The following is a 13,442-nucleotide window of genomic DNA, read 5'->3' on the forward strand; positions in this document are numbered from 1 at the left end:
CTATTAATGTTTTTTTTAATGTTTATACATTAGTGCAAGGAACAGTGTTAGCATAATTCTAGTGTAAAATAAAACCAGCTGTATCCATTATAAGTGCATTACTGCCAGGAACTGTAAATATGTTTATGCCTGATAGCCTTCTGACTCAATAATATCCTGCTATCTCTGTTGGGCAGGCAAGTTTTTAAACCAAGAAAAGACAGGTTATGATTTTCATAACCAAACTGTGTTTCTTTTTGAGGTATATTATCTAAATTCAAATTTTAAGAAGGTCATTAAAAAAATCTGCCTGTGATTTTAAAGGAGAACAAAGTGGTGGCAAGAAGGTATGATGTGCACTAAGAAGAAGTTATTCCTCCCAGATATACACATACGCAGACAAACCCTGCCATATCATACCATACAAACAATTTTAATTGTGTAGTTACAGTCAATAACCACTCCTAGTCAGAACATTTCTGCATAAAGAAAATTGTGATACACTTATAAAAACAGCCAGCTGTAACAAAATAACTGGTGTTTTCATAGCAATAAACTCATAAAAAAGAAATACACCTTTATACAGAAAATTTATACAGCTGTAGCTTTAAAATTGATTGTAAACCAAAGGAAGACACATTGCAAACATCAATTATTTTCACATTAATTGCATAAGTTTCTAAGGTGATCTATTAGTTTTATTTACCTAAGCTTATTTGCATGATAGTAAAAATTGCATACAACAATAAGAGTGAAGCTTATAGTATGAATTGCTTGGATAACATAGAGCACTTTTTATAGGCAACTGTGTAAAGCACATTTTCTCTATTTAAAACTTTTAAGACACTTTGTTTTACTGCCCATCAAAATACATTTATAAATAGAAAAAAAATCAGTATGGTAACAAGAGAAGCAATATTACATTTAACGGAAACTTCCAAAAAAATTAATTACAACATGATGCTGCAGGATCTACAAATAAATAATGAGGACTAAATTGTGTTTCACATTTTCTTTTTCATTTTCTCTAAAACCATGTAACAATGAGAATGGAAAAAAAAAATACAGTGACCTTTATTTCCAAAAGAAAACAAATCTGAATTACGGCAGTGCCATATAATACAAGGCATTTGTTGGCATATGTTATCTTTAAACTGCATTCCACAGTCTATAGTTCTTTTGTAACATACAATAGAACAAGAGTAACAAACTCTTTTTATTTTATTTTTTTAAATAAATGTGATTTTTCAAAGATCAAGTGTGGAGTGCTACAGTAATAATTAAAAAACAAGAACAAAACAGAAACGAAAAAACAGTAAATCACAAAAGTTGTAATGCTTGTCTGAAGGCTCCAGAATCAAAATCACTGGTATCATGCTTATTGGGTACACTCACAGTGTATCCAGTGAACACAAATTAATATCAAACAATCCTCAACGCTTCATCTGTTGCTGCGAAGCAGTTTGTAAAACAGAGTAAAACATCTAGTGCAGTCTGCATTATCCTTTTTTTCAACTTTTGTGCAAGTTTTGGAAGATTCATTGGCCAAACAATGAATAATAAGGGTTTTTGACACAACGCAAGATGGAATTTTCATTTCATTAGTAAATACCAGCGGCACTGTTGAAAGAAAATAATACTTTTAAATCAGTCTTTCAATTCAGCATTAATCTCTGTGTTCCCTTCTACTGATAACTCTTCTTCTAGTTTAACTGAAAAAAGCGTGTTTGCATTTTTGTCTTGGATGCTGTCTTCTAAATCCTTGAGCAGCTCTTCTTCCTTGTATTCTGCAACATCCACCTCCAAACCAGAATTGTCCTTCAGCTTCCCATGGTGCTTGAGATAATATCGCTGGTTCTGAAAGAACTTGATAATGGTGTACTTGGGCAGATCAAGCTGAGCAGAGAGAGTCTGGATTGCTTCTTCATCTGGATACAGGCCTACATCTTGTATGAAACTCTGTAGGATCCCGAGGGCCTCAACAGAAATCTTTGTTCGCGGTCGGGGTTTCTGACGATTTTCATCCTCAGATTCAGCTGGTGATGCTACTGTCGGTTGCCTTGGGGGTAGTCTGGGACCTGGCTGTTGTTGCTGTTGCTGCTGCTGTTGTTGCTGTTGCTGCTGCTGCTGCTGCAAGACAAAGAACAGCGTTTTTTTGTACATGTATTCTTGTTCATATTTTGTTACTGAGAAAATCCTGGGGAGGGAGCGGGGGCGAAGATATTGCAGAGCTACAAATAAAGGCCTAGTAAGTTTAAAGAACAAAAAGGAAGGGAAAAAAGAAAGAACAAAAAGAACACCGTAGGTTTGCCGGACCAAAAGCACCGATGATACAGCGTCGGTGCAGTTTAGCTGACAAATTTTAATGAACATGTTCCATGAGTCAAGTGCAGACAAGACAGAATGCTAAGGAGGTGACATAGTATAGGATTAACTTGACCAGCTTAGCCAGAACTGTAGCAAGGACAAAGTGAGAAAAGTGCCAGATGAGGGCAAACATGCCGGAGCTCTGCCAGCAACGGCAGCTGCTGCCCAAAAACAAGGGCTGCAAATCTCTAGCAATAGCTAGACGAAGGGACTGGGGAGTCAGGGGGAAGGAGAGAGTTTTAGCTCCTTAGGTACAGAAATATCTCACTGCTGATCTGACCTCAGCACGCACTGAAGTCTTGTTGAACTTGTGAACATTACGACAGAATGTGCTGGCTGGAAGCGCCTAACGTGACGCTGTCAAACCCAGCCTCGGCAAGGACAAAGGGATCTGGAGGGAAGAAATCTGTATTTCCCCTTCTGAATCTGACCTCTCTTGCCTGTGGTCTCTGAGCAGACCTGCAGTGCCCATATCCCAACAAATAAACAGCTACAGACCTATTTACCTGCCTCTGTGTTTGTGCTGGGGATTGTTTAGTTAATATTTATAAAGCACTAAGATGCAAAGCTCTAAATAAGTTGCACTATTATTATTAGAAGGGAACATGCTGCATTCCAAAAACTCAGGCAATAAAAATGAGCCAATATGCACATCAGAAGAATAAGATAAAGCAAATCATGATGTAAATAATTAACAAGAGCTTAAAATGAAGTTTTGCAAGCATGGATTCAGAAACATTCTTAAAAGGTGAGGCACCAAGCCCTAGGGACAGAAATGTTTTTCCCATCTACCACCAGAGTACAGTACACTATAAGATCATGTTTAAAATCAAAAGTAAATTTATCAGCTACTGTTTGTGTTGACAATTCTTTTGCTGCATAGCACAGGAAGCACTGGTTAGTATGATATTTTGGATCAGCAAATTTCTTGTCATATGGTACAAACCACCAGTTATTATTAAAAACAACCACAGCAAAACAAGCAGTTGCTATCACTGCATTTTATTTCCCTTTGAGAGTCTCCCTTCAACAATTTGCTATGTTTTGGTAGTGATTTCCAGGCTTCTAGCAGCAGTTCTTTGAGACCTTAAGAAGCACAAAATGCTGTACAAATGGTATAAATATTGGAGGGATTATAATTCTGTCCACTTCATAGGGACTCCTGTGGTTGTGGAGACTTTGCACAGACCTCCATAACCAGTTTAGAAGACACGGCTTTAAGTGATCTTCATGTTTTAAGATATGACACAAATACCCTGGAATTAGGGCTCCCTCCTCATCCCTATTCAGGTCTTTTCATGTTTTATGGTCTGTGAGCAGTCCCATTCAAGGCTCCAGTCCTGAAGAGATTCAAGACTACTCTCAGCACATTAAATTCTTACAAGACTGGAGGCTTTGTATATACAGTTTGAAAACTTGTGTCTGACCCACATATTTATGCATCTACAACAATTACCATGTAGAAGAGTGGAGACAAAACTCAGGCCCAATCTCCAAATCCTTACTCATACAAGTCCTATTAAGAGATTACAATGCAACTGCTTATGTGAATAATATTTATGAGATCAAACACACAATTTTTATCAACAAGGCAAGAAAATCTAAGTAAGTGGCATAGTGGTTGAATGTTTATACTGTGCATAAGCTTCTCCTTTTATCCCCTTAAGAAGCGATTTTATTAAAAACAATGTACATTTTCAAACAAGTGCTGTTTTATTACTTAATATAGATCTTTCTCTCTCTTTTTGCTAAATCAAACAGCAAGTTTCCAGGCTTTCACAATTATTTTAGTACTTGATATCCTAAGGGATTGTCTTATTCAGTTTGCTTTATCTTTAATATACACTCGTGTTGTTTCTGGCTGTGAGATAACTCTATCCTTCCTAGCTTTGTAAATGTTTTTCTGTATAGGTAATACAAGTGATACACAGGGTCTCAGCTGAGGTTGGGGAAGCATGGGGTAATATCTGCCCTTTAAGAAGGAGCAGTTACAAGGCTGACCTCAGGCCTTTTGTGAGAAGCGATTAAAGAGTCGCCAGCTCAGAGAGACATCAGTCCCCACTGACAACCTGGGCTGCACAGCTTAGCACAACAGCCAGCTCCGCTCCCGGCTGGCAGCGCCTGTGCCAGCCAAACGGGTGCCTGCAGCTCCTGGAGGAGGCCCTGCTGGGGCTGCCCTGAAGCAGAGGGCAGCTTTTCCAAGCCTCATGGTGTGGGTCTTTTGTCCCTCCTGTCTCTCCCTGACATGGAGCCCTTGTGCCAGCTCACCTGAGGAGCAGCACCCAGCCAAGGTCCAGCGGTCAGCAGGCCTGGTAGGAAAGCGCCTCTATGCTCTCCTTTCCCAAGGGTGGTGGGAGAGGGGCTCTGAAGGAGAAACAAACAAATATTGACTCGCCCCAGTCTCAGCTGGGGTTAAAATGGGATGAGGAATCCCCTTCCCTTCACTCCTGCCCAGGACCAGCCGCCACTGCTGAGCGCCCTTGCTTAGTTTCCGAACAGCGGCGGCACAAGGTCCTCCTGCTCTGTCGGGCAGACCTTTGACAGCGGTGCCACAGGGCCCTGCCTGCTGGTGCTGGTGCGTGTCCAGCCAGGCACAGGCGGCACAGGCTCCCTGCCTGCCCCCGCTGCCAGCACACACGTTCCCCGGCAGCTGAGCCGCAGCCAGAGCTGCGGGTGGCCGCGCGGGCTCCTTTGAACCCGGTGTGGACACAGTGCTCTTATCTTGCACCGGGAGACCTGCGCTTAGCCTGGCCGGGAGGGAAGAAACACTAATTTCCTTTGCTCCGTTTAAAGCTTTATTTACTTTGCGCTCTGCGGGATTGGCCAAGGTAAACTAACCTGAATCTGTTCTGCTGGCACATGGATAATGTGGGAAGGCCTGTCACCATGGTGATGAACTGCATTGCTTTCTTGTTCATAAATGGCATCGCGTTCAGGCTGAGGAAGACTGAGGAACCTTCGGATCATGGAGAGATTCTCCCAGAGGGTCCTGTTCTCTGGTGATGGATCTTCTTTCCAACGTAACAGCTCACAGAGCCATCCCTTGAAGATAAAACCAGCAAAACATTAGGGGTTTTTGGTCACACTTCAAGGGGCAAAAGGAGGGAAATCTATACTTTAGAGGTGCTGCATTCTCTCATGCTCTCACCTGATCGAAAGGGCTTTCACTGCACAGACTAGGCTTAAAGCAAACACCAATACACTGAGAGGCTGCCCAGCCATTTTACAGACCTTACCAACCACAGGCGTTTTGGAAAGCACCTTCCCCTTGGTCTCACACCACAGCGCTGCTGTTTGTTTGCTTGGCTGAAGGGCTGCCTAATGTAAATCACAGCAGTAGAGGAATGTCCTAATATCCTTTCAAAATACAGGAATCCTATGATGATGCACTCAAGAGATAACTTCTTAATTTCTGCTAAAAGAAGAGGTTGCTCTGCAGGTGAACTTATTTGAAATTATACATAACTGTTTCCAGATTGTCCTCATAGACCCAGAAAAAAACCAGTCTCTCAGTTTTACATACAGGATTATTAGGGGTTGGGGGGAAGGAAGATGTGCTCTAGCTTCTGATACACCCTTTATACATTCCCACATCAAGGACAGCAAGGTGCCTAAGAGTCTTTGGGATACATAATATGAAGCTGGCGACAGAATCCTCTGCAAGAACTGAAGCAGTTGCTAATTTGCTTCCGAAAGAGACATATGAGTTCATCACAAAAATTTAATGTTTCCTTACACCTTCTTAAAATTTAATTGAGGAATTTTTTTTGTAACTGTGCATTGGTAGTTCTAAAAGAGGAATGCAAACCCTCTAGCTAGGACAGTGTGCATCAGCAGAAATTTTCTAATATATTAAAATTTAGGAACAAAATATTACATGTATAAAACATGCATATTTCCTTTTATTTTAGCTTCAAGGATCTGTTTTCAAAAATAGGTCCATGCAGTTTTATTTCTTAATGCTGTAGGAAAGATAATGTGACATTTTATTGAATCAACAAATAATATAAATGTACAGAAGCTTTTAGATCCTTTTTATATGTACCGGTGATTAATGATTTATCCTGACTGGTTTACTAACAGATACAATAGACATATAGATATGTATTTTTTTGAAGATACTCATAGCTAATAGTTAATGAATGCAGTGTAAAAATATTGCCACAACAGGAAGAGTAAAAGTAAACAAATAATGTTAATGCATTCATATTGTATATGAAAATATTTAGTGAGGTGTGTATTAAAATTTGAAGTATATTTGCTTGGATATAAGTGAAAAACTGAACAAATGACACAGAAGAAAATGCCCCCAAGAATCTATCAAAATGACAAATGTTACAGAGATGGAGGTAGCAGAGCTGAAAAAGCAAAAATTTAAATGGGGCCAAAATCTGCCAGGTGCTCACAAGGTGTGCTAGGGAGGGAGTGGAGACAGGGGACAGCAGGGGCAGCAGAAGGGTTCCCCTACACCCTAGGGATGGAGCATACGCTATTGCTTGACCATGCACTAAGTGGGGATGCTAGATATTGCCCCAAGGTTCAGCAAGGTGACTTGGAAATGCAGCCAAATGCCTTCAGGCTGACCACACAGCCTGTCCTGGCTGGAATCATATGGCATGTTTTCAAAACAGTAGCAAGGGTCTCTGGAATCTCACTGGAATGTATTAGCAGGGTGAGCTCTCCCTGCCCCTAACAAAACCAACATGTTGCTCATAGCTCTCTGCTCACCTTGCACCCACGGGGATGCTGAGTGCTGGGTTACACTCAACAGCAGCGTTTGCTTATTGCAGTGAGTCAAGAGTGGTGCAAAGACAGCTTGTTGGGAACAGAGGAGAGAAGGTGATGAAGAGAAACCAATCTAGATCTTTTAACTGAAAAGCAGTAACAAAATTCTTAATTAAAAACCCCAAAGCCACAAACCATCCCATGCCAAAGCGTAAAAATTGTCCTTTGGTTGTCTAGAATCTGCACTGCTTTGCACTGAAACTGCTGGATCTCTTTTTAACAGTGGTGAAACAAAGAGCAGAGCTGTCTATCATGGCAGTTTGGTGGAAGGAAAAAAAAAAAAAGACAAGACAACTTGTCTCCACCCATGACACCTCCCCAAGGCATACACAGAGGCTGGGAAAGAAGTTGCACCATGCATTTACAAAGTGCACATGTTTTGTCTGCTGACCATGGGAATCACAGGGTTTGGTTTTTTCTTAAAAATGCAGTAGAAACCCTTTATAATTAAAAAATATTCAGTAGAAAAAAAATTCCTAGGCAATACCATTTTGTGTTGATTAAATATATTTCACAACAGTTTTTGTTAACTAAGAAATACTTTCTGCCCTTAGTGTCTTTTCTGTTTCCCTATTAAAATAAGGTCAGACCTTATTTTTATTAACTACTGATAGCTAACACTGTATTTCCAATATTTTTTTCTCAATTTTTGCGCTGAAATAATACTTCTAATTCCTTATCTAAAATTATTTGATGAATTGTAACCTGAAACATGTCTCTGCTAGCCTTTCAGGGATTTTGAGATAATGAAGACAGATACTTCTGACAGGGAACACAGAAAAGATTACTGTTCTACTAAAATGTCTCTACTACACCAGGCACATTTTTAAAGAAGTAGACACACTCTGATGAAACATTTGGTGGAAAACATGGAAAGAAACAACTGAATTCTTTTACAATTACAAGGATAGAACCAATTTTTTGGTCTTCATGGTTTATTTCTGTACATATTTATGAAAGTTGATCTCACCAGTGTTCTCAGAAGAGACAGTGGATGGACAGTAAGAGAGACTGTAGGGGCTTACTTTGCTAAGAGAGTAAGAACTTTATACCAATGTACTTTCTTTTGGTTCAAGATAAATAAAAATAGAAGTATTTAATTTAGTTTCTTGTTCATTCTGTACATGAAATAAAGCTCATTCATAAAAGTCACATACATGAGAAAGTATGAAATGTTTTTGCAAAATTTAGGAAATCATCTGGACTTTTCTAATGGTTAATTTAAGTTCTGTAAAATTTATAAGTTTTGTTTCCATTTGATCTAAAACAGTATGAAGTGCTGCAGATAATGCAGTTGAATTTACAAGTGAATGTAGCAGGGCTGGTTTTTCTCCTTCCATGCTTTTTTAAGTCTAGAGCATTTTCTGCCTAGTTTCCTTTTTTTCTTGTCTTTATAGTTTTACAGGAAGTGGAAATGACCACAAAATAATAAGGAAATATTTATAAATCAGATTTGATCATGACCATTTTATACAGCATATATAGTACATTGTTAAGAAAAGAGCATTAAAATAATGAAGTTGATACATTTATGCAGGAAGGCAAACTCCCCAAAAACTCTGCAATGACATTGGGAACAACCTTGATTTTAAAACAGAGTAAATTTGCCAGGCAACATTACACTGAATATAAAGAGAGTACAAAGCAAAATATAAACATTAGCCACATGTAAATATGTTTGGAGAACTTTCAGGATGTTACTACTTTTCAAACTGACAAAGTTTAATTTGACACCTTCTGTTCTAAAACCTTTGTTTCTATTCAAAATCACGCCTTTAGCTGCTATCAATCACTATGCTCTCCCTATTACTTAAAATACTGGCATGGGCCCTGGATAAGCTGAAAATGCCATGCAGATGAATTCTGAGATAATATGTTCAAACCTGTTATATACAACACAAATCCTGTAAAGTTATGTATTGTAAACCTACATTTATTGGGAACTAAAAGTCTTAAATCCATCTGCTACAAAGAAAATACTGTTATGCACTTTCAAGTAACCAAGTACCATCTGCAAAGGTCTTGCTACAGTAAGCAAGAAAATGGTGAAAAAAAAAAAAGATGCTAAACCTAAGATATTTAAAATAAATAAGAGTCTTCTGTCTGGTTTTCTGATAGGGATTTAGTAAAGAAACACAAGACATTAGAGGAAAAAAAACCTGTGAAAGCCGAACTGCCAAACTATTGCAGGAAAAGCGCAAAGAGGATAACTGCCAAACTTGGGCTCTGCAATACCCATGAGCATGCTTATGTTAAAGAAAGCATCTATGCATTTTATCTGTACATCCAAATTCTATTCTTTTCAGTTAGACCTCTGCTCTGCTTAAATAAAATTTTTGCTCTTTCACATAGAGTTTTGAATAAAATATCTTCCATTCTTTATTATAGAAAGGAAAAAAAAAAATTACACCTAAGGTGTAAATACCTACCCTAATTATATGAAAGAGGTTAAGATTACAAATCATGAAAAATGTTCTCTGGCCAAAGCTTTCCAAATCAGCAACAAACACATCTAGTCTGAGAAGGGAAGGCTACAAGGTGAAGCAATTGAACTTGCTTGGTCAATTTGTTACAGTGATAATAATTTGCTAAATGATGAATATTTCTTACAGAATAACAATGCTTTCAGCATTTTTTAGAAAGGCTATAGCTTAAATCTAAGTCTGGAAAACATTTTAGAGTATCAACGTTAAGACACACTCGGGTTTTTTGTGGTTATAGTATATTTAAGATTATTTTGTATCATTCTCTAGGGCACATAGTATAATAAAAATATATGGTGTTAAAAAGAAATCAATCTAAATGGGGAGGTATTTGATACAAACATTTTAGCAGAAAGTGTGAATTGCATTTCAGCATCTACCGTGAACAAAGACTAAGTACATAATCCATTAAATAGTACTTCTAACGAAAAAAAAAAATGAGTATTGTAGACTAAACTAAAGTAGGCATTTTGAATGAGCACATTTTCAGCAACTAACTAGAAAGCTAGCAATTTATCATTCAACAAATAATTTTCTACTTTTAAAAGAATCTGTAAGTGTTACTTATGCTAATGAAGACTGTTTTTAATCTGCCCACAAACATGCTAATAGAGGGCAATTTTTTTTTATTTACAATGCTGAAGGCACTCCAGTTTATAGAACGCAGATATGAAATTACACTTGGTAAAATGGGCTCTTAATTGTCTGAGCAATCCAAATCCTTCACCTTTAACAGGAAGCTTATAGACAAAACAAAGGAAAAGAACTCACGGACTAAACTTTAAATATTGACTTTTTCCCCTTCAAAAGCCATCCAATTTGCTTTACAATCTCATTATTGTTCCAAACGGCTGCACTCATCTTAGGTACTTCTAGTTCTTTACACAACAGATTCCACATATACAAGGGAAGAAAAAGGGCCAACACAACCAATACCATATATGCATATAGTATTAGTCTTTAGTATTAAACTTGTAAGCTGAACATTGAACAGAAAGGTTGCTTTTGGAAAAGTCATAATACTTTGAGTGAGATACATAATGGTAGCAAAGGAGTACTGAAAGCATTTTAAATTATTTACTAGGTTAAAAGGGTGAAATGGTACTTTAAATACATCAAATTTCATCATCTGGGCCATTTTTTGGTGGCAAAGTGGTATTGATCTTTCCAAATGCTTAAAATTAACTATTTCCAGAAGGTCATTATTTGATTAAAGGCATTAAAGTTGAGGGCAAGAAATGATGCACTTTGTCTTCTTTCCCATTCAAATAATCGTGTAATTTAATCAGAACTATCCCTTCATGTCCTGTAATAAAAATGTTTGTCTTAAGATATTGTTCTTTACCTAACATATTAACCTTTAAATGTTATGAAGTTCTTAAGAATAATCTCTGCTTAGAGAAGATTCTTCCATAATGCAATGAAAGGATCTCCAGCATTTAAATTGATAAGGCCAAATTTCCCCTACACATTGATTGGAAAATGCATTAAACCCTTCAACTGAGATTTCTCACAGTGTTCAACAAGATCAAAAATTCAGGGAGTTCTGAATCAGTAACCTCATACATATGGCATTGAGAAACAAAAATAAGCAAATGTCACTTCAGCACAAACAAATATGACCAATAAGTAACAATGGACACTGCTTTAATTTCTCTGGCAAATGTTGTTTGTGTTACATTTACATTATCTGAAAAAACAGAACAGTGAGAGCAGGGAACACCCGCTGCAGGGTAAGAACAGAGCATTTAATTCAAAATTCATTTTCATGCTAAGATCCCTTAAATCTGTCTCTCTGTAAAACACCTGTGCCTTCAGACGTGGGAACAAGCCTAGATGACAAGAGCAGTCCTTTTTACCCTTAGAAGTTATTCTGGAATTTCCTGCTGCAGGAAAATTTGTTCTGACTGCAGATTTATCTTTCCTAAAATACATAAAGTGTCCTGGCCAGCTTCTATGCAAAGCTGAATAGACCTAAGTGCTTCATAGAAGAACTGAAGTCTATGAAAAGAAAGGCTACAGGTATTTTTATAAAAATCTGGGAAAACTAATAGTCTACCAGACTTAGTAATTTTTTATATGGACCAAAACATTAGTTAGAGTTTATTTTAGTATATTCTTTCTGGAAATTTTAAGCACTAACTTCCTTCAGTATTCCTTCCTTCTATGTTCCTTCAATATAGTTTTGACCAATCTTAAAATCTGCAGTGAATATTCAGTACTTCGGGATTTCCCTATTTTTCTGAGAAAATTGTTCATCTTGAACTTAGGAAGCAAAAGCTCATTTTCAGCTGGTTCCAGAAGATGAGTGGAGATACCAGAATATGAACGATCTTTCTCGATATTTGGCCTAAAGTGATAATAAATGTCCCCAGAACAATGGTTGCATTAGCATTTTATTTACACTAATCAGCCTTAACTTTCAGGCTTTGAATTTGAGCACTGAAAAAGTTTGAAACCTGAAGCTGTCCTTTATCTCCAGATATTCCTGGTTCATCTATTTTACTGGCTTTCATTACTAGAACATTGAAAAGGAAAGCCAGATGTGGATTTTAAGTAAATCTGTATCCACCATCATCATAGATGAGATTTGAAACTGAAAACCCTACAACCTCACATAGCTTTTCAGAAGAAAGTTAAACTTTACTGTCAGAAAAGCCTTCCTCTGAGGAACACTGAGACAGATTATGCCATTCCTTAACTTTTTTGTCCAAACTATTATTCAGTGACACCATCTGTCTGCATGGTACCTCCACCTATTGTCTGTGTGGTGAAAAACAAATGACCAAATACTTAGCAGTGGTACACAAATTTTCAGTGATATTTTAGGGGGAAAGGATTCCTAATGTCTCTTCATCCCTCTGCCTTTTCCTCTCCCGAGCTGCAGAATTTCAAAGTTAAATACATATTTCTATTCTTGTAAACATCCAAACAATTAAATAGGAAAGGGTAACTTGCTAAAGCAACCTCTAAAATTCAATGACAAGCATCCAACAAGTACAGAAGCAAAATGATGTGGAGAGCTGCTGTGCTGCTCCCACAGCCTTGTCTGTCATACCACCCCTCTGTTTCTACACAGAGCCATGGTGAGTGGCTAAAAGCCAGTGCTTGCAAAAAAACAGCTAGATTAGTCTGAGGCTCTTACAAAACTGGTCTGTGTGCTCCCTGTGTATGAGCATTGCACACACCACCAGCTCATGGACAGAAAAGACCTAACCTGTAACTCTAAACCTGAGTGAAAATGTAAGTATCATTACTTTTTAGTGGAGTACAGAAAAAATTCAATAATCTAAATGAAGGGCTTCTCCCAAGCTTGGTTTCTCTGCTCTCAGCTTTCTTCACCTGTTCAAATGTATTTTTTTTACAGCATTGCCTTCAATTACCTAGCAATGATAGATAGGCACAAGTCCTTATCAAAACCACAATTTATATACCTTTGAAAATCTTATATAAAATGCAACTACATTTATATACAAAAAAAGAAAAAAGTAATAGAGGCAAAAAATAATGGGTGAAGATTTACTCTGCCTTCCTCTCCTCCAGATCCTTCCTCTTTCACACACACTTGATTCAATTGGCATTGTAAGCATGAGAGAACATCTGACAAAAATGAACTAAACAATAATAAAATATAAAAAAAAAAAAACCTAAAAAGAAAGAAAAACCACCTACTAATTATTAAATAAGCCAATCTTAGTCTGGTACATTACTTTTTATAGTACAGTCATATAAAATGGGTCAGTGGGTTTCACAGAGGGTGACTGATAATATATAGCCCTTTATCTTTTATTTAAGCCGAAAGAAATAGTGATTTCACTGCAATATCAA

General features: G+C 37.6%; 1 protein-coding gene across 8 annotated transcripts in view; it reads right to left on the minus strand.

The window, feature by feature from the left end:
• Nucleotides 1–382: 382 nt before the first annotated feature.
• The window catches only part of SATB1 (SATB homeobox 1), a 92,182-nt gene continuing 79,122 nt past the window's right edge, over nt 383–13,442 (minus strand). For 3 of the 8 annotated variants that reach the window (XM_079300631.1, XM_079300630.1, XM_079300632.1), the window contains 3 exons: nt 5,185–5,388; nt 4,615–4,710; nt 383–2,109 (listed from right to left, as the gene is read on the minus strand). In XM_079300631.1, the coding sequence (XP_079156757.1) occupies nt 1,627–2,109; nt 4,615–4,710; nt 5,185–5,388 (783 nt within the window). In that variant the 3' untranslated portion in view covers nt 383–1,626. The remainder of the gene's footprint in view (nt 2,110–4,614; nt 4,711–5,184; nt 5,389–13,442) is intronic. The other 5 variants (XM_079300635.1, XM_079300634.1, XM_079300636.1 and 2 more) reach the window with 3 other exon arrangements.

Source organism: Erithacus rubecula, assembly GCF_903797595.1.
Source record: "Erithacus rubecula genome assembly, chromosome: 3".
Taxonomy (NCBI): domain Eukaryota; kingdom Metazoa; phylum Chordata; class Aves; order Passeriformes; family Muscicapidae; genus Erithacus; species Erithacus rubecula.